This window comes from Sus scrofa, chromosome 4 (assembly GCF_000003025.6).
Source record: "Sus scrofa isolate TJ Tabasco breed Duroc chromosome 4, Sscrofa11.1, whole genome shotgun sequence".
Classification (NCBI taxonomy): domain Eukaryota; kingdom Metazoa; phylum Chordata; class Mammalia; order Artiodactyla; family Suidae; genus Sus; species Sus scrofa.
The window spans coordinates 25,856,305-25,879,102 of NC_010446.5; the positions used below are offsets into that span (position 1 = coordinate 25,856,305).

General features: G+C 31.9%; 1 protein-coding gene across 6 annotated transcripts in view; it reads left to right on the plus strand.

The window, feature by feature from the left end:
* Positions 1–15,152, plus strand: part of CSMD3 (CUB and Sushi multiple domains 3) — a 1,223,593-nt gene extending 1,208,441 nt beyond the window's left edge. For 5 of the 6 annotated variants that reach the window (XM_021090582.1, XM_021090583.1, XM_021090584.1 and 2 more), the window contains 4 exons: positions 497–609; positions 2,560–2,647; positions 9,099–9,234; positions 12,540–15,151. In XM_021090582.1, the coding sequence (XP_020946241.1) occupies positions 497–609; positions 2,560–2,647; positions 9,099–9,234; positions 12,540–12,699 (497 nt within the window). In that variant the 3' untranslated portion in view covers positions 12,700–15,151. Of the gene's footprint in view, positions 1–496; positions 610–2,559; positions 2,648–9,098; positions 9,235–12,539 lie in introns of all 6 variants that reach the window. The other variant, XM_021090587.1, reaches the window with a different exon arrangement.

The following is a 22,798-nucleotide window of genomic DNA, read 5'->3' on the forward strand; positions in this document are numbered from 1 at the left end:
TAGCTCCTAATTCTTGGAAATGCTTTTATGCATCTTACCTTTAGGTAAGAACAACATTTCCATCTTTGTAGCTCTAGTAGCACCTAGAATATTCTTTCTCTCGGGTTTGGCACTTAATTCATTGTTAAGGAAAATATCAGGAATTTTAACATTTGCTTCAGACTCTTAAAGATTTAAAATCTGACTTGGGAAGAAATAATTTTGTTTGCAATAATCATGGAATGATGTTATTAAGAATAGTAATATTTAATATTAATAGCATAGATAATTTAAACCCCACAATTAAGGTTTATGTTGAGAGTTTCAACTGAAAGAGAGATCAGTGTATATTGCAAGATTTGTGAAAAGCATTATGGGTGAAGCCAGCCTTGGTTGGCCTTGTTTTATTTCTTTTCCTATCACATGTATTTATGATATATTTAAGGAGCTAGAGATAATAAAGTCAAGCATAACTATTTGTAAAGTTACTAGACTAAAATGCCCTTACATTTTACAGGAGTATACAAAAGCCAAGAAGCTCGCCTAATGTTACACATTTATCTTATTAAAGTACCAGCTCATGCTTCTGTAAAGAAAATGAAGGAGGAAAATTGGGCCATGGATGGCTTTGTAAGTACAAGTATTTAAATGTCTGGTGCTAATTTTAATAACAAATTTGTGCTTTGACTTGCCATTAAGATTCCAGGAAAATGTCTTTTTTTCAAAATTAAGCTAATTAAACACACATAAAATAGCAAAATTACTATTATAAGTAAATTATTTTAAAAAAGGAATGATTCACTAGTAATCTAGTGTGTCTAACCTTCCAAAAACTATGACCTCCTATCTTCTTTCCTGAAAGTTCTCCTTGCGAAAAAAGGCTGATTACAATACCTATGCAGAAGAAGCAGCTCACATAACTTCCTCTTCATAGACAGATTATAAAATATTCTAAATCTGTCAATGAATAGTAAGTTTGGTACCTAAGGAAAAAGAATGTGCACCTGTTTCCCTATCTGTGCCATTATTCATGGAGCTGAGTTCTAACTCATTCTTTAATGCACTGTTGTAGAATTGTATTGTTTCATCTAGGAAACAAATAAAATGAATTCATTCATTCACCTATTAGAGTTTGAGCTATTTTTTAAGAAACACTTTGTGCCTAAAATTGGCCATTCCCACGGTCTGTCTAATAATAAGGAATAAATCACTTGTTGTGAAATGTCAGACCTCTATGAACGGTTTGTTATAATATTTTTCTTTTTAGGGTGAGGATTAAAGGTATTTTACAACTTTCACAGTAACATACATGACTTAGTTAACTGATTGCAGCTAATCAGGACAAATTTCAAGATAAATTAATATGGCTGAAATGTATCCATTCCTGTTTTATTTGAGCAGTCAAATGAGAAATCAAAAATGTAAAGTATTTTTAAATATATAATTTTATACCCATGCAAGGTACAGGTAATAGTCAGCATTTATAGCATTAGAGAGACCCACAGTATCTCGGGGTCCAACAATAGGTATTTAAATCTTTCTCATGTTTTTGAGGTTAGTTGTGAGGAACCCTCCTTGAGGCTCTGAAAGAGTTCACTTCTGCTCCAGGTTTTTCATATTAGGCCCAGACCAGAGGAGCAGCAGCAACCAGGAGCATATTCTTTTGTCAAAGGTCTGAAACTCTGAGGTGCAAAGTAGAAACATGTTTCCCCTCTTTTAAAAAACCCGATTGAGATATAACTTACAGACCCTACAATTCACTCATTTGAAGTGTTTTATATTTGAGGTTAATATATATACAGATATGTAGCCATCACTACAGATGATTTTAGAAAACTTTCATCACCGCAAAAAGAAACTCCATACTCTTTATCTATCACTGGACCCATCCAAACCTCATCACCACCATCCCCAACCCCAAGCAACCACAACTCTATTTTCTGTCTCTTTGGATTTCCCTGTTCTTGACTTTCGTATTTATGGAATCATGTAATACATGGCCTTTTATGACTGGCTTCTCTCACATGTTATAATAGGAAACATGCCTCTTAAGGCCTAGGCTTGGAACTGACCTATTGTCTATTCGACTCATATTCCTTTGGCTAAAGCAAATCACAGGACCAAATCCAACTCAGTGAGATGAAAAATATACTCTTTGCATGAAGGTTGATGGGAAGGGGGAGAAAAAATGCATCTATGCTGAATAGTAATCTAATCTACAAAGTACAGTATTATTAGAATTTAATTTTTAATTGACCATTTGCCTCATTCTGTTTCATCATATCATTTCCCTTTTTCTTGATAAGAGGTTTCTTAGCCTAAAAGAAATCTATAAGCCTATATCACTATATTAATAACAAAGCTCCTTTTTCCAATATCATAATTATTTTAAAATTAAATTTTTGATTTTTGCCCTTGATGGCAAATGTGCACAATGTGCTATGTTTTACATAGTAAAAGATATGGATGAAGGAACTCCATGTATTATTCATTTCAGAGTAAAATGGGATATTTACTAAGACTGGGAAAATATAGCTGTAGCCAGTCTTCAGATTTAATCAAACTTATAAATATTTTTAGGTTTCTGCTGAACCTGATGGAGCTACTTATGTATTTCAAGGATTTATCCAGGGCAAAGATTATGGGCAATTTGGACTACAAAGACTGGGTAATGTACTAATTTTCATTTTCAATTAGTTCCTTTATTACTCAAAATGTCATAAGAAAATACCATGGATTCTGTACATTAGGCACACTTCCTGCATTTCGAATTTTGCTTTGTCAAGTCTATATATTGATACATTTGATAGCCTTTTAAATAATTTTCTTCAAAATATTTGTCCATGATGTTCCAACTCATACAATGTTTACTTTTTCATCATGTTTCTAATACATAGGACAAACCACCTTGCCCTTAAGCAAGTAAAGAGGAAAAAAGTGACATAGATATGAAATAAAATGTTAAAGTGTATTTATCTCATGAGAATTGTACTACTTCTCTCCAGTTTGAATTTTGTTGCAATTTTCTTACTGCTCCAAAAATGTGATGGCACTTGAGAAACTCCCTGGGTCTGGAAAGGGAAGATAACTTTGAAGAATGAGCCACTTTTCAGGGTTTTATGCTATTCGGATGTGTAAATTTTTTGTTTGGGAGGCACAGGATTTTTTTTTTTACAACTCTTTAAAAATGTGTGTAAATATTTAATGGTCTTGTTTGAATGTATTTATTAACATAGCTTTTGGTGTATAATTTTCTTAAGGTTTACTGACTCTCATTAATATATTACGGTATTAATGCATAGAGTGTAAATTCAAGCTCTAAGTACTCGTACCTGACATTTATCTTAAAAAGTCCATTGCTTTGAACTTTTATATAAATACTCTGAGCCTCTGGACAAATGTTATAGAATAAGATACTAATAATTTTCACCTGGACTAAGGTGTGACTTAGTTGAATGTTTATCAAAAAAGTAAATTGGGGAGTTCCCACTGTGGCATAGTGGTTAAGAACCTGACTACAGTCACTTGAGTAGATGCAGAGGCACAGGTTTGATTCCCTGCCCAGCACAGTGGTTTAAGGATCCAGTGTTGCTGCACCTGTGGTCTAGGTCACGGCTATGGCTAGGATTCAATCCCTGGCTCAGGAACTTCCATATGCCATGGGTGAGGCCATTTTAAAAAAAAAAAAAGAAAGAAAGAAAGTAAAAGAAAAAAACAAAAGCAAATCAGTTTTTCCTAATGGGCAGGAATGATTAGATGTCATTTCGGATAATGTTTTGCCAAAATTGTTAGTTTTAAAATCAGTATAAAACATTTATTAACACAGTACATTAAAAGTCATGTAATTGAATGCAAGATCATTTCACATAATATTCTCCAAAGTATCTCAATGACTACATGTCTAAGATGGAAATAAATAAATAAATATCTGAAAAAGAGCTTGTTCATTTTTTTTCTTCCCCAGTCCTTGTTCCGACTTGTTCACAAATCTGATTTTTTCCCATTTCCTAATTGTGCTGATGTCATAACCATTTCCTCAGCCCCAAGTAGAATGCTCTTAATCCTAGGCCTTCTTACCCCTTTCATCCACACAAAAACAAGTTCTATTGATTGTAACTACAAAGTGTCCCCCTAAATCTATCTCTTCATACTATTTTATAACTTAATTTCCATTTTTATCTGAGGTGTTGCTACAGTCTTTAAACTACTCCTGTTTTCAAGCTGGACTCACTCATGTCCATCCCACCGTAAACATTGTTCCAAATCTTATATATTATCACTGAGCCTTTTATTTCCAACAGCTTCAGTCATTCTTCACTGCAAGTGGGTGGAAAGTTTGAGCTCTTTAGAATAATATTTATGCCTTTGCATGGTTTATCATTTTAGCCTTCTACTCTTATTAATACTGCTTCCCACAGACATGCCTAATACTTGTCATTGTCCCTAAATAATGCAACTCACCTTCATATTTTTAGGCTTTCAATGGCCCTGCTTCCTCTTCCATGCATTGTTCTGATTCTTCAAGGTCAAGCTCATAGTATATATCTCCCAGGAAACATTCTTACACACCACCAGGTGGAATTACCCTTCCTTTACTAAAACATACTGATCATTAATTCATGTTTGATATAAACACTTATTTTTTTGTTGTACAGCAAAGTGACCCAATCACACACAGTTTCCTGTGCTTTATAGTAGGATCCCATTGCCTATCCATTCCAAATGTAACAGTTTGTATCACCCCCACCTCCTTGGCAACCACAAGTCTTCTCTCCTTGGTCATGATTGTTTCTGTTTTGTAGATAGGATCCTCTGTGACATATTTTAGATTCCACAAATAAGTAATATCATATAGTATTTGTCTTTCTCTTTCTGACTTACTTCACCTAGTATGAAAATCTATCATTCCATCCATGTTGCTGCAAATGGCATTACTTTGTCCTTTATATGGCTGAGTATTATTCCATTATAAATATCCACCACTTCTTCTTAATCCATTCATCTGTCAAAAGACCTTTAGGTTGTTTCCATGTCTTGACTATTTTGAATAGTGCTGCAATGAACATAAGGAGGTATGTATCTTTTTGAATGAATGGATCATGTAGTAGTTCTATATTCACTTTTCTGCAGTATCTCTATACTATTTTCCATAGTGGTTGTACCAATTTATACTGCACCAACGGTGAAGGACGGTGCCCTTTTCTATACAGCCTCTTCAGCATGTTTTTTGTTGACTTGTTAATGATGGCCATTCTGGCTGCTGTGAGAAATACCTCACGAAGTTTTGATTTGCATTTCTCTAATACTTAGTGATGTTGAACATTTTTTCATATGCCTGTTGACCATCCATGTGTTTTGTTTGGAGAAATATCTATTTAGGTCTTCTGGCCATTTTTCAATTGTGTTGTTTTTATTGTTGTTGTTGAGCTTGTATGAGTTGTTCATATATTTTGGAGATTAGGCCTTTGTCTGTTGCATTGTTTGCAATGATTTTCTCCCATTCTGTGGGTTGTATTTTTTTTTTTTTAATTGTTTCCTTTGGTATGCAATTGCTTTTGAGTTTATTGAGTCCCACTGGTTTATTTTTGTTTTTACTGACTTTATTCTAGGAAGTGGATCAAATAAGATGTTGCTGTGATTTATGTCAAAGAGCATTCTGCCTATGTTTTCCTCTAGTATTTTTAGAGTATGTGGCCTTATATTTAGGTATTTAATCCATTTTGAGTTTATTTTTGTGTATGGTGTTACAGAGTATTCTAATTTCATTCTTTTACATGTAGCTTTCCAGTTTTCCCAGCAGCACTTATTAAAGAGACTATCTTTCTGCCACTGTATGTCTTGCCTCCTTTCTCATAGATTAGTTAACCATAGGTGTGTGGGTTTATATCCGGGCTTTTTATCCTGTTCCATTGATTTGTATTTCTGGTTTTGTGCATACTGTTTTGTTTGTGTGTGTGTGCACATACTGTTTTAATGGCTATAGCTTTGTAGTACATTCTGAAGTCAGGGAGCTTAATTCCTCCATTTCAATTTTTCTTTTTCAATATTGCTTTGGATATTTGGGGTCTTTTGTATTTCCATACAAATTTTAAAATATTCTAGTTCTGTGAAGAATGTCCTTGTTAATTTGATAGGGATTTCGCTGAATCTGTAGATTGCCATGAGTAGTGTAGTCAGTTTGACAATATTGATTCTTAAATCCAAGAGCATGGTATATCTTTCCATCCATTTGTGTCATATTTGATTTCTTTCATCATCATCTTACAGTTTTCAGAGTTTAGGTCTTTTGTCTCTTTAGGTAGGTTTATTTCTAGATATTTTATTCTTTTTGATACAATGGTAAATAGTATGGAATAAGGAATGGATTTCTCTTTCTGATTTTTCATTGTTAGTATGTAGAAATGCAATCAATTTATGTGTATTTATGCGTATTAATTTTGTATCCTGAAATTTCACCAAATTCATTAATGAGCTCTAACAGTTTTCTGGTATCGTCTGTAGGATTTTCATGTCATGTGAAGTGAAAACAGTGATAGTTTTTCTTCTTCCTTTCCAGTTTGGATTCCTTTTATTTCTTTTTGTTCTCTGATTGCTGTTGCTGGGACTTCTAAAACTATGTTGAATAGCAGTGGTGAAAGTGGACATCCTAGTCTTTTTCCTGATCATTTCCTAGAAATGTTTTTGGTTTTTCACCATTGAGAATGTTGTTAGCCATGGGTTTGTAATATATGGCTTTTAGTATGTTGAGGTAGTTTCCCTTTGTGCTCACTCTCTGGAGAGTTTTTATCAGAAATAGGTGTTGAAGTATGTTAAAAGGTTTTTCTTCATCTATTGAGATGATTATATGGTTTTTATTTTTCAGTTTGTTGATGTAGTATATCACCTAACTGATTTGTGGATATTGAAGAATCCTTGCATCCCTTGGATAAATCCTACTTGATCATAGTGTATAATCCTTTTAATATATATTTGTAATTGTTTTGCTAATATTTTGTTGAGGATGTTTGTATCTATGTTCATTAGTAATATTGGCCTGTAGTTTTCTTTTTTTGTGGTATCCTCGTCTGGATTTTGCATCAGGGTGATGGTGGCCTCACAGAATGAGCTTGAGTTCCTTCCTCTGCTATTTTTAGGAACAGTTTCAGAATATGTGTTAACTCTTTTCTGAATGTTTGATAGAATTCAACAGTGTAGCAATCAGGTCCTGGCCTTTTTTTTTTTTTTTTTTTGAAAGCTTTTTAATCACAGTTTCAATTTCAGTACTTGTGATTGGTCTGTTCATATTTTATTCTTCCTGGTTCAGTCTTGGTATCTTGTACCTTTGTGATAATCTGTCCATTGCTTCTAGATTGTCCATTTTATTGGCATATAGTTGCTTATACTTGTCTCTTATGATCCATCGTATTTCTGTGGAGTCAGTTGTAATTTCTCCTTTTTTATTTCTAATTTTATTGATCTCAGCCCTTTCCTTTTTGTTTCTTGATTTGAGCCCTCTCCCTTTTTTTCTTGATGACTTTGGCTAAAGGTTTACCAATTTTTTTTATCTTTTCCAAGAGACAACTTTTGGTTTCATTGATCTTCTCTATTATTTTCTTTGTCTTTATTTCATTCATTTCTGCTCTGATCTTTATGATTTCTTTCCTTCACTAGTGGTTTTAGGTGTAAGGTTAGGTTGTTTATTTGAGCTTTTTCTTCTTTACTGAGATAAGATTGTATGGCAATAAACTTCCTCTCAGAACTTCTTTTGCGGTGTCTCACAGGTTTTGGATTATTGTATCTTCACTGTCATTTGTTTCTAAGGATCTTTTGATTCCCTCTTTGATCTCTTCAGTGATCCATTGGTTGTTCAGTGTCATATGGCTTTGCTTAGAATTTTGTGCTTTTTTGCTGTTTTTTCTTATACTTGATTTCTAGTCTCACAGCATTATGGTTGGAGAAAATGCATGAAATAATTTCTACTCTTAAAATTTACCAAGGCTTCGTCTGTGGCTCAGGATGTGATCTATCCTGGAGAATGTTCCATGTGTACTTGAGATAAATCCATATTATGCTACTTTGGAATGGAATTTTCTATAAATATCAGTTAAGTCTAGGGTGTCATTTAAGGCCTATCTTTTCTTGTTGATTTTCTTTCTGGTTGATCTGTCTATTTTTGTAAATTGGGTGTTAACCCCCCCCCCATTGTGTTGCTGTTGATTTCTCCTTTTATAGATGTCAGTAGTTGCCTTAAATATTGAGGTGCTCCTATGTTAGGTCCATATGTATTTACAATTGTTTTAACTGCTCCTTGGACCGATCCTTTGATCATTACATAGTGTCATTCTTTGTCTCTTGTGAATTTATTTTAAAGTCTGTTTTGTCTGATATGAGTATTGTTACTCCCACTTTCTTTTGATTTCCATTTGCATGTAATATCTTCTTCCATCACCTCACTTTCAGTCTATATATCCTTAGGACTCAAGTGAGCCTCTTGTAAGTAACATATATATGGGTCTTGTTTTTGTATCTACTCAGCCAGTCTGTGTCTTTTGGTTGAAGCATTTAATCCATTGGTATTCAGTGTAATTACAGATAAGTATGTATTTATTCTCATTTTGTTAATTGTTTTGAATTGTTAATTTGTATCTTTTTTCCTCTCCCCTTCCTCATTTGTCATCTTCTTTTGCAATTTGCTATCTTTAGCATTGTGTTTAGATTTTTTTTTAATGTGTGTGCCCATTATAGTTTTTTGGTTTGTCATTCCCATTAGATTTTGTATGTGTACAGATGTGTTTTGGGTTGTGGTTCTCTTATACATTTATTTGTGTTGCTGTGTTCTTCACACAATTGTATTTACTCTTCTGTTCAAAAATGCTGCTTACTTTTTATTCTGTATCCTTTCCTTAAAAAAAATATCTTCTACATACTAGGCACTGTTCAAAATTGTGTAGGAATGACTTGAAGGCATTTCATTAATTATTTTGGTTTACTCTCTAGATTTCCAAGTACATATATTGCAGATATTTCCAAGTAGATAGCTTGAGAAAAGAAGAAATTAAATAGCTCATAAAAATAAAAAATCAATTGTGATAAAATAGAGTTGGTTTTGTATTTATAAGGGTTTTTTTTTTATTTTATAGGACTGAATATGTCAGAAGGTTCAAATTCTTCAAATCAACCTCATGGTACAAATAGTAGTTCTGTGGCCATTGCTATTCTTGTGCCTTTTTTTGCACTTATATTTGCAGGATTTGGATTTTATCTTTATAAACAAAGGTAAGCATTTAGATTTTGAATACGAAAATTTTCCCAAATCTATATTTCACATACTTTTTATTCTCTATTTCAAATTTTAAATTCCGTTTTCTCATGAGTTATTGAAATCTTTGTTGCCAGATATTACCTCAGCTGTTGAAGCTGTATTTCCCCTGCCTATGTCTCTACCATCCCAATATACACACAACAAAAATTACTCTGTCAAATTGCATTAGCATTCAACTTAACTCTTACTCTTCTTTGCCTGTCAATTTCCTGGTACATAACTAAATGTATAAGTTATAAAAATAACATTATCCATAATGAAACTTTAGAGATACAAAATCTAAGTTAAGGTTTAAATTGAAGAGGTGGTATCTGCTGAAGTTTTATTTAGAGAACTAGGAAGAAGCTTGCATTCAAACCTCTTAGTTCACTTGACAATACTTACAGATTTTACCCAGGCAGACACGTAATAAAATCCTCTAATCTTCTAATTTATCTTCTGTTGCTTTTAAAAGATAATGCAATTAATATTATATATTTGATATAGCTCATAGTTTATTAGTTGGTCTCTGTTCACTACATCCATTACAACATACTACTAAGGGTCTTTACTATGCAATTCTCCACTATTTGGGACCATACCTTATCAAGAATAAAGTACAGAAAGGAAGGAAGGAATAAAAAGAAAAGAAAAGAAAAGTAAGAAATTAAGATAGCCAGATAATTAAATGAATACCTAAACATAATTTTCTCAAAACTGATTTTTTTGTTATAAATGTCTGTCTATATTATCTAGGAATGATTTATTTAACCTTATACATGTTTTTAATAATTGTGTATTAGCAAATATTTAGGCCTTGTCAATATCAGATGTTATTAATGATAAAAATCATCATTAAATTTATAAAGTAAGCAATGATAATACTTTATATGTAAAATATATATAACATAAAACCATTTAAACCATTTTAGGTCTGCAGTTCAGTGGTATTTGGTATATCCACAATGTCATAGAACCATTGCCCTAAAAGAAAACTACCCATTAAATAGTCATTCCCTGTTCCTCCCACCCCTGTTCCAGGCAACTACTAATCTACTTTCTGTCTATATTTGTCTGCATATTCTGGATATTTTATATAAATGAAATCATACAGTATGTGACATTTTGTATCTGGTTTCTTGAATGTAACAGTGTTTTCAAGTTTTATCCGTCTTATACCATGTGTATGTATGCATATACATGGCATTATTACTTTATATAGCTGAATAATATTCCATTGTATGTTTGAATATGTTATCTTAAATATATCCATTCATCACTTGATAGACATCAGAATTGTTACTATGTTTCAGCTATTGTGGATAGTGCTGCTATACACATTTGTGTACAAGTTTTTGTTTGGATATATGTTTCAGTTTTCTTGAGTATGTACTCAAGAATAGAATTGCTGGATTATATGATAATTCTACATTCAATTTACTGAGGAACCACCAAACCATTTTGCATAGCAACTGTACCATTTTACATTCCCACCAACAATGTACAAGGGTCTGCTTTCTCTACATCTTTACCAATACTAATTTTCTGGGTTTCTTTTTTCTTTCTTTTTTTTTAATAATAGCCATTGAAGTGAAGTGAAGTATCTTATGGTGGTTTTGACTTGCATTTCCCTAATTACTAATGACATTAAGCATCTTTTCATGTGCCTGTTTGTCACTTGTCCATAGTCTTTGAAGAAATGACCATTCAAGTACTTGGCCCATTTTAAAAATTGGGTCATGTATTTTATTAATGTTGAGGTATAACAGTTTTTTATGCATTCTGGAACCTTTTTCAAATATGTGCTTTGTATATATTTCTCTCTCTGTAGGTTATATATAATTCTACTCTCTGGATAGTATTATTTGATATACAAAAGTTTTTCATTTTGATGATGTCCAATTTATTTCTTTTTTTCCTTATACTTATGCTTATGTGGTATGTGGTATGGGGAAAATTCAGAAAATGCGTTAGAGACAATAAAATCATAGAATGGCAAATACAAATTACAACAAAATAAACAGCTTAAATTTGTGGCACTTGTTGTAAACAAAGGAGTTAAGAATCAGATTTATTTTAAAGTGTAATCTCTTTAGGAGTTAAGTTTGAGGAACAGGTGGAGGCAGGTATGCCTTTGTTCCATTACAAATGTCAGCAAATTATGCATTGGGATGTGGGAAAGAGAAAATGGAAATAAACATTAATCAAAGGTGAACCAAATAAAGAAATGAAGCAAAAATTCAAAATGAGCAATTTATATGAGCCAACCTAGATTCCATGAGTTTTGTTAACTAATGGCAAATGTTTGGTTATCAGTAACCTAGATTCCATGAGTTTTGTTAACTAATGGCAAATGTTTGGTTATCAAAATGAGCAATTTATATGAGCCAACCTAGATTCCATGAGTTTTGTTAACTAATGGCAAATGTTTGGTTATCAGTAAACAATTTTCATGACTTGAGTGTCAATATAGTTAAGCAATTTCTTCTTTGAGATTTTGAATTTATTTGCCCTGTGTATATCATTTTAAGCCTATTGAGTATTTATACTGGGATACTCCAAGAACTTTCCCAGATTAGGCATCAGCATTAGATGTCTACTCTTCCTGGAACCCTTTTTTATTACTGTAGAACCAACTTCTTATTGACCTTCAAGTCTCAATTTAATTTTACCTCCTTAAATAATTTTCCTTATTACCTCTTTTAAAGCAGTTCCCAACTAATTCCTATCATATCAATAAATTTCCTTTTCATCAAAACAATCTTCATTATATATTATTTTTCTTTGTTTTTGTTTCATTCATTACTCTCTATCATTACAGAATGATACCTCTTTGTCAAAAAAATTTTATATCCAGTGCCCAGGATCATGCCTAGCATGCAATAGATACTCAGTAAATATTTGAGAAATAAATATAGCAATGAGCGTTAAATTCATCATCATCATAGTTTAGTTACATTATACATGATATTTCATAATGATAACATTATAAGAAAATTTTTGAGAATAGCTGTAATATAATAATAGCTATGATATCATTTATTTACACTTATATTGGTACTGTATAAAAATGTATAGTGTATATAAATAGTTAAAGCCACTCAGGATTTAAAAGTGACAGGTAAATGATTCAAATTTGGTGTATCAAGTTTATGGTGTCTCAATTAATACTTCAAGTTACATTATCCATTAACAATGCTGACTTGAATATACTGTTGTTTAGCCTTACTCTGCTGTTTCTAGAAGTTAACACATAGCTAATCAATGTTCTTATTAACAGGACTGCACCCAAAACACAGTATACAGGATGTTCAGTTCATGAAAATAACAATGGCCAAGCAGCATTTGAAAACCCCATGTATGACACCAATGCAAAGTCAGTGGAAGGGAAGGCAGTGCGATTCGATCCCAACTTGAACACGGTCTGCACAATGGTATAAGGCGGCAACCCTTTGCCTTCTTCAGAAGCTTGGAAATCGACACACAAGCAGTGCACATTTAGTTCACTGATAAAAATTAAAGCACACTTTTCAGGACTTGCTGGGTCACCTTTTCCCAAGGAATGATAGAGAAGAGTGTTTTTTTCGTAAACTGGACCATAATTCTTCTTCATGTTTACCATGGAGAGTTTTACAGAAATTTGGCTGCACTCTGAGAGTGCTTACTCACAGTTTATTTGCTTTTTTTAAAAAGGAGATTATTCTAAAACATAAACTTATTTGCATATATTGGAGGAGCATCCACTATCAGTATTTCTGTGCTTTATAAACTATATTAGAGGGACTGGGTTAAAAAATGATATAGGGTAGAAAATAAGAGCTATACTTACAAGAGTCAATAGATCACTGACTTCTCTTTAACTGTCATGAGCTATATCACATAAGCCCGTAAATCTGCATTTCACTCCACTCTATCAGCTGTTCCTTCCTATTAATTGAGTCATGGTTTTCCTTATGTACCTGGTTATTTCAGATTGAGTCATGCCCTGAAATGTTTATGAACTAATTTATGCCACCGAAGAGATAAGATTGCCACTCTGATTTGACTCCTTCTGGCTTTTATTCTTCAGTATAATATTGCTGTCTTTTTTTAGACTGGTTGTCATAGTTTCCTCAAATGGCAAGATCATCGTGCTAGCCTCCTAATTTCCCTCATTATGTTGTAACCAGTATTATTCAGTGAGCCATGGGGTAGTGTTTAACTCCTTGCTTCAATCTGTTTTGTCACTCAGAAACCACTTTTGCTGGCAAAAATTAATTATAATAATGATTTTGCAGTTATCTGAGACACCAAACTTATCATTCTTTACCAAACTTCCCAATGTTTTTGAAAGACCAAATAGAACCTATTAATCCACCGGGTTTAGATTATATCTTTACCTTCAGGTTTGGCATTCAAATTTATTTAAAACTGTTTCAAACTTCTATCTAATGGTCAGTTAGAAATAAAAGCTTGAAAATCTTTCTAACTTTTATCTAATGAGTTAATGATATTTTTGGACCATCTCCTAATCATAATGAGTTAAAAAAATACTTTCAAAATCACTAATATAAATTTTTTTCCTAAAGTTGTGGATTTATCAAATTTTCATGTTTTAAAATGTCAATACTCTTATTCTTAAGAAGCTTCTTTCAGATATAACAGCTTTCTTTCATTGCACATTAAGATACATATTTTCAAGTTATTGGTGGCTCATTTACAACTCTATCACAGTATGGCCAGCATTTTGATTTAATATGTTGCTGTCTTCCTTTTACAGCATGTTTATAATTTAATGTTCATTTGATGTTCATTTAATAAATTATGTACCAGTGTGAACACTTTATTGTTGTCCCTTTCAAACATGGATAACCTTGTAAACAGTCTTGACTTTTTGTATCATGAGACAGAGTGCCTAAGAGAAATCATTGCACCCAGGAGCACTGCTTGGATCTATCTCTACAACATATAGTGAATTTCTTGTAAACCATTTTGAGATACATTGTTTTGGAAATTCATATAATTTTCTCAACATTGTACTCTACTGACAGGATGCTGTTTTAAATTTTATTCCATCAGTTATTTATTCTTGTTTATTCAAATGACTGCAATAACAATGATTCATTCATTAATGTTAAGGTTAATACATTTAAGATCTTGTTTAAACAATGTTTCTTCTGCAACTGGCTACTCCTCTTATATTAATGCATACACTTTTGTAAAGAAGTATATTTTTATGAAAAAAAAACTTTGTAAAAGTATGATGTAAATTTTCAGTGCAATGTAAACAAAATAAAAATGGATAATTGCTTTTGTAAAATGTGTATTTTTTTCAAAATTGTCTGCCGGTGTACCAGTTAGTAAAATGAGTGAACAGCCCACATTTATTTGGTGTTATAAAGTTCCAAAAATGCAAGTTATATATACTTAGTTCACAACATAATAATGATATATGAGTATTTTTCTTCTCTGTATTCTGTAGTTCCCCAAGTGTGACACTGTTTTAGAAGTAGATTCCCAGTAAACATGATATCATAAAGAATCTCATCTTAGAATTTTCCTTAAATGTAAATACTTTAATAATATATACTATATAAATTTAGATATACCTGATTTCTAGCATTTCTGTGGTATATTTTATTAGATATATTCATGTTAAGCATGCTCCACAGGTATGAACCAATAACCTTTCAGATTGCTTTGTCAAACTCATACCCCAAAACAAATCTATCTTGCCAGGATGGAACATTTACAAAGTTTTGTACTTAAGAAAGTTCTCAAGTTTCTATAAAGTTCAAATCTTAAGGTAAAGTTCAATTTTCTTAGATAACTCCTTTTCACTGCCAAAATATTGTCTTTATATTTCAAAACTTCAAGCTCCAGCCTTTATAATCTATCCCTGTTTATTACACTTTTATTTTAAAAATAAATGTTTCTTAATACAATTGTAGTATCTGTTTTAACTTTGTTAACTGTATTACCTTGCACTCACTTCATGTTGTCTATATTTTTCTTGTTATAAAATTGTCTTTTATTTTTATTCCTTTGTGTGTTTTTTCTTTTTCTTCTTTTTCATTTTTCTAATTTTTAATCTTTATTTTTCTGATGCTTTTCTTAACATCCCTCCCTGTTTTATCCTTTTAGCCTTTTATTATTTATTTTTTCTATATTTTCCTTATCTTTCTAACCCTCAAAAATTAGCAACAATTTTAGTAAAAGTAATTTTACTTTTATCATTTCCCAGATTTATTGAAGTATAATTAACAAAAGTGTAAGATATTTAAAGTGTATAACTTTGATGATTTGATAAATGTGCATACATACTTGTTTTGAGAACTTTGGAGTTCTACTCTCTTAGCAAATTTTAATTAAGGAAGTAATTTAAAAGAGCCTTCTTGAACTGATCTTTTATTTAAGAGCATTAAAGCCAGGATCTCTTCATAATGGAACCTAAGGATAATGATTGTGGAAATAAACCAGAGGTCAGACTTACTTGACCTTTTCTTTTCACCTATAAGCGAGAGTAAAAAAGGGAAAAAAAAGACATAGCATTTGCTAAAATAATAAAAATAACTAGATGATACTGTCTTAAAGAGAATTTACTACCTGTCTATTAATTTGAAATATATATAAATTTTAAATAGGCATAGTTAAAGTAAGATAAAAAGAACTTCTATAAAATTGTAGAAGCCCGTGAGTCTAGGAAATAATTTAGATTGGGCAGTTTGGAATTTGGCTGAAAGAAATATTGATTTGATTATTTCACTAATTTTTCTTTTTCTTTTGTTCTTTTTCAACAGCACCAATGGCATAGGGAAGTTCCCAGGCCAGGGACTGAATCTGAGGCACAGTTGCAACCTGTGCCACAGCTGTATCAATGCCAGATCCTTAATCCACTGTGCCACAGTACGAACTCTGCTTCTTCTTCTTTTTGATGACTTTAGAGGAAAAGGAATATTGAACTAAGAAGATATATATGTTGTAAAAATTTTAGAAATATCTTTCTGTCATCACTTTCATGAACTTGGTATTCTAAAGTAATTTAACAGCATATTTTAAGTTACTGGGGAGTAGAATTGGCCACTGGACATTAGATTTCATTCTTCAGTATACAATACAACAGAACTAGTGAACACCCACGAGATAGAGATACTTTTGCAACTTTTAATAAGTTCCCAAGTGTAATAATTTTATTAGTATTGAAAAGGAAGTATATTCTACACATTCAAATTCATAGCTATGAATTGTATTGCTAACATGGAACAAGAAATCTGTGCTTAGACTCTCAGAAGATCCAAATCCTACTTGTAACTATTAGCATATCTATGAAAACAGAGATGAACCCATATGTTCCTGCAGGACCAATGAGATATATAGAGAAAATCATACATCCATCTACATGATATGAATTAAAATAAACCAAAAAGCTTTCCTTCTTAGTAAGTGTCTTCTTCATACCCTTGAGTTAAGATTTTATATCTCCTGAAGGAAGTTATTAGAAAGAAATGTTATCTGGAAAATGTGACATAATAGCATTTTAATCCCAATAAGCAAATGAACAGCTATTACAGAGCAAGTCAATAGAGCAAGTTTTCCTAATTTTTTTTTTTTGTTATTATTAAACCAGGACTTCTCCAGTCTGCTGCCCCGTTTTTAGAATGAAATTTTTAAGTGCATAAAATGAAATATAAGGGAAATTGATAATAAGATTATTTTCAAATATTCTGGTATATGTATATCCATATAGATATATATGAATACATATATAGATAGAAGATAGATGTTAGATACTAATATATATATATATGTATTTCTATACTAATGAATTAAGCAGTGGGGCTAATAATTTCTGTAATTTTAAAGAGTAACATAAGTAATAATTTGATATATAACATTTAACATGACATAAAATACCTGTTATTTTATTGATAAAAAAATCAGATTATTTTTGCCCAGGTTTTTCACTGAAGGAAAAGCTGTATTTTAATTGGACTAACAGTGAAGATAAAGGTGTAGCTTTTTCCCACCCATGTTTACAAAATTTTTAAATTCTATCTGCATGCCAGGTTAAGAACTCTGCTTTAGAGGTTGGAATTTACATCAAGTACATCATGATGGGACAGGGAAGATAACATTTGTTTTCTTGAGCTATGGATGATGAAACCTGAGTGCTTAATTGGGACTTTGATTACCAAATAACAACATAAAATCAACAGGCTCTAAGAAGAAATCCCTAATGGGAAGGAGTGAATATAAAGGTGAAATGTCATTAATTAATTTATTAACACATTTTTTTTAACATTAAACATGTACATACTATTCTACTATGGGATATAATAGCTACTGAATAAATAAATGTATAAAAATATATAAATCTTGAAGAAACAAAGTTTTGTCAAGCTATAAAAAAAAATCCTTAAAGTATGTATAGAAAGTCAGATCACATAATTTTTTTTTTTCTTTTTGCTGCACTAGGGGTTCCCAGGCTAGGGGCTGAATCAGAGCTGCAGCTGCTGGCCTACTCCACAACCACAGCAATGCCAGATCCAAGCCGCATCTGTGACCTACACCACAGCATGCAGCAAGGCTGGATCCTTAACCCCCTGAGCAAGGCCAGGGATTGAATCCCCGTCCTCATGGATACTAGTCAGGTTCTTTACCTGCTGAGACACAATGGGAACTCCTCACATAATAATTCTATGTGATAACTATATTCATCTCTGTATGCTTTCACTCTTTTACTACTTTCTGGCAATTAAAATTGACTTTTACACAATTATGAGTCTGACAAATTTTAGCATACAGAATACTATTAAGTATAGAAGTGATTTGGAATATATGTCATCAATATATATTCTTCAGAATATTCAGAATTTGATGGACTTAATTGGAAAACTTGGACATTTGACAAAATGATCATAGGCTATTCACGATATCAATGGGGAATTTATGTTTTACTTTTTATTTCTTCTGTATATGTTTTCTTAGGAGTCTTTATTGAAGCTGTATCTATAAAATGTTTTTTTCATTTTAGCTGAGGAAAAAGGAATCTACAATTTCAATAGAAAGCAATTAAACAAGACAAATGTCAAATTTATTGGGTAAGGGAAATAAGCATTTCTTTTTGCCTAGTAATTTTGCTCAATAGGTTATCCAAAAGAAATAATCATAGAGAGATATTTGACTTGACTTTTCAAATCATGTATTATTTGTGTATGGTGAATAATATATCACTGGTTACCAATGTGTAAGCAGCATAAATATTCACTGATCTGGGACTGCATTAGAAATTACTATATATTTATAAGTAATTGTTAAAATTCATATTCGAAGTTAATGACAAGAAGAAGACTTCATTCTTTAAAAATAAAAATTTTTATTTTTAAAAAATTAAAATAAAATAAAATAACAAAAATTAAAAATTAATTAAAAAACAATTAAATATTAAAAATTAAGCAAAATAAAAATAAAATAAAAACCTCACTCCCTTTTTCTATTTTTTCCTTCCAAATACAAACACAAACACTTTAAAGTGAAGAAATAAAATAATTATGATTATAATCATGATTATTAGGAATCTGAATAACTATAATCTTTTTGACATTTTACCAAGATTGCCAATATGTTAATTATGTTGTAAAAATAACAATTTTATTTTTTATTTTATTTTATTTTTTTGTCTTTTTGCTATTTCTTGGACCGCTCCTGAGGCATATGGAGGTTCCCAGGCTAGGGATCAAATTGGAGCTGTATCCTCTGGCCTACTTCAGAGCCACAGCAACGCGGGATCCGAGCCGCATCTGCAACCTACACCACAGCTCAGGGCAACGCTGGATCGTTAACTCACTGAGCAAGGGCAGGGGCCGAACCGGCAACCTCATGTTTCCTAGTCAGTTTCATTAACCACTGTGCCACGATGGGAACTCCAATAACAGTTTTAAATGAAAATACCTTAGTTTTAATATTAGATTTTTTTCTTTAATAAGTTTTCTTAAAAGAATTCCTAGAAGCAATAGTTGAAGAGCCTGAGTTTAGGAGACTCAGTCATATTAACTACGTCAAATGAAAAACAAACAAAACCCCCTAAAATTTGAAAGGGATAATGTCATATACAACAAATTATTTAAATGAGTTAAAGTGAGAAAATTAATAAATTAATAATAGATAATGTTTACCAAATCCCTATGTATTTTCACTTTCTTTGCACTGTTTAAATTTCATCAAAATTGTCCAGAAAAAGAATATTGGACAAACAGGTAATTTTTATCTTGAAAACTGAATTTCCTCAAAAATATTATAACTAGGAGTTCCCATCATGGCTCAATGGTTAACAAATCCGACTAAGAACCATGAAGTTGCGGGTTCAATCCCTGGCCTTGCTCAGTGGGTAAAGGATCCCGCGTTGCGGTGAGCTGTGGTGTAGGTTGCAGATGTGGCTCGGATCCTGCGTTGCTGTGGCTCTTGTGTAGGCTTGACAGCTACAGCTCCAATTAGACCCCTAGTCTGGGAACCTCCATATGCCGTGGGCGTGGCCCTAGAAAAAGGCAAAAATAAATAAATAAATAAATAAATATAAAATGTTAAAACTAAAGTACCGAAATGAACATGAGCCAATATTTTATGTCTATTCTCTAAATTTTAGGAAATAAATACTTCTCCAAATAAGTGTAACACTATATGTTTTACTTTATAGAACAATTTAAGAAATGTTAAAAGCCTTAAAAAATATCTGACCAGTGTTGATTCTTTTATGATTATTCCTTTGGGCCTAGCGAGTTAATGAATCTCTTTTTCCTTAAAGCAATTACACTATCCAACTATTTTTTTTTTACATTTCATTTTATGTTGCTAAGATATATTTAAAGTACTTTTACTTGAATAGTACCATGTAACTAAGTGCAAGGTATCATTATTAAGTGACATTTTGAAATATTCCTTAACACTGTAACGAAATAGAGTCATATTATTTGCCCGGTAATTTAATAAGCAGTTTCTTTATTTAAAGGACATTTTAGCTGTTCATATGTCCCTCCATCACTACAGTAATAGGCTCCAGCAATAACAGTGTTTAAAATTATAATTTCAGTTCTAACTCAGGATATGATTGACATTATGTAGATGACAAAGATGTATAAAAGCATTTAGAGAATGAAATAAAAGTTAAGAGTAAGCTATATAAAAATGTGGAAAAATTAATGTTAACTAAGTCACTTTAAGAATCAAAAAAGTAATTTTATTGATAAAGTAAGTTTAATGTGTAAAAGTATTTAAATAGAAAAATTAATAGTTCCTCTCTAACGCTTGTTTTGAAAATGCAAATCTGTTCCAACATGGTTGGTATAGTAGGAAACAATTTGAGTGTAGTGAAATTTCTTGTTCACTTATACAGGACTTCCTCCAGCCAAAGACAAGCCTGAACACAGTTGACTTCAGCCCCCTGAGCCAAACTACATGGGAATACACCACGCACACAAGCAAACACCCTACCAGCTACCTCAGGTCACTTTATCTGTCATGGGACAGTCCCATCCACATCTGGTGTACAACTGTTTATCAGATTTCCTATAATTCACCTTCCTCCACTACACACTACACACAAACTACAGGTTTTCTGACGCACACTTCCAAAAACACACTTCCAGTCTTATTGAAGATAAACTGTGAGTTGTTGTAGTATACGTGCATTTTTAACCACTTAATATGTGTATAACTCTATTATGTATAAATAAATATATACGTATTAAAATTCACATAAATAGATCTTAAATAAATATCATGCCAATAGCTCTGTGAGTTACTGAACTGGAATTTCTGGATCAAATGATGTTATGTTTTTGAAACTGATATGACTGTAAAATAGGTTTGTGACATTTTATCCTCCCACCAGTAATGAACAACACTATTTTCCCACACCTTTGATTATGACTACTTTCCAATACTCTTTCAATACACAATGTTGGATAAATACTACTTCCTCTATACTACTTCATATCATATTTAGTATATTTCCAGGTATCGTGACATGTCCTACAGATATCAGTATCCATCAAAATGCTCAATGAATGTTTTTGATAACAAAAATCTCATAGCCAAACACAGTTTAGAAAACTTTATATAGAACAAGTTTCCCTAGAAATTCTCTGAACATTTAACATGTTAATGTACATCTTGATTACTGAAGTGAGAATATACATGAAATATTTCCAAAAATATTTAACCTGGAACACTTATTAACTTATTAGTATTATATACAGGAGTTCCCATCGTGGTGCAACGTTTAATGAATCCAACTAGGAACCATGAGGATGTGGGTTCGACCTCTGGCTTTGCTCAAGGGGTAAGGATCCAGTGTTGCCTTGAGTTGTGGTGTAGGTTGCAGAAGTGGCTCGGATCCCGCATTGCTATGGCTCTGGCGTAGGCCAGCAGCAATAGCTCTGATTTGACCCCTAGCCTGGGAACCTCCATATGCCCTGGATGTGGTTCTAGAAAAGACAAAAGAGACCAAAAAAAAAAAAAAAAAAAAAAAAAAAAAAAAAGGTATTAATTATATAGACTTGGAACATAATTAAGGAAAAAAGAGATCTACATCACCTTTGATATGTGGGGAAGATAATCTAATAGCATGTAAATATTTAGGGTTGTAATTTGTTTAGAGGTTAGCTTCTCTCCAAGCTAACCAAATTATTTATCTTAACTGATATATCTTTTTTTTAATACTTGAAACTGTAGACAGGGAATAATACATTGTAACTCTAAAGATTTATTTATAATTTCTAGTGTTCATTCAATGTGAGTTTAGTCACAGAAAAAAAAATCTACCACCCTAATTGTTGTAGTTTACAAAAGTGACTGAACGAAGAAAAATAACTCATATTTTTAAAATATTAGGAAATGTAAAATGTACTAAAGTATCAACTAATATGAACCAACACCTTTTAGAAAACAATCAAGAATGAGGTTTTTGCTCTAAGTGTATTTTATGGGCAAAGAAGCCTACATAAGAACTTGCACAGAAATACGTACATTTTACATTATTTTTCCATTACTTTATCCTTTTTATTATTTACCCATAATAGCCTTCAAAATCTTCTAAGCAAAGCAAGTTTATGCTCCGAAAATCCTTATCTATATTAGTTATAGCTAATGTATTAATGTATTTATGCAATGAAAGCTCTGACCTGCATATAAATTTTGTGATTCAGGGAGGCTATGACTGAAGTGGGGAGAACATTAATACTCATTGGCATAAATTATTTACCTGGGAAGATTTACATATATGGATAATAAGCACATGTATAAAATATTTTATTAATATTTTGCTGCAATACTGTAATGAAAGTATTCAAATCTTTGCATATAGTAACTAGCATAGGATAAATGCTAAGTCAAAGCTTTTTGGATAGGGTCAATCCTACATTCCTCTCCTGAGTAAAGGGCTGACTCTCTAAAATCATCTTGCTTTGTGTTAAAGCTCTAAATTTTAAAAAGGATATATAGCATATTGTGTTAAAGCTCTAAATTTTAAAAGGGATGTATAGCAATCTTTCTTGAAGTATTTTG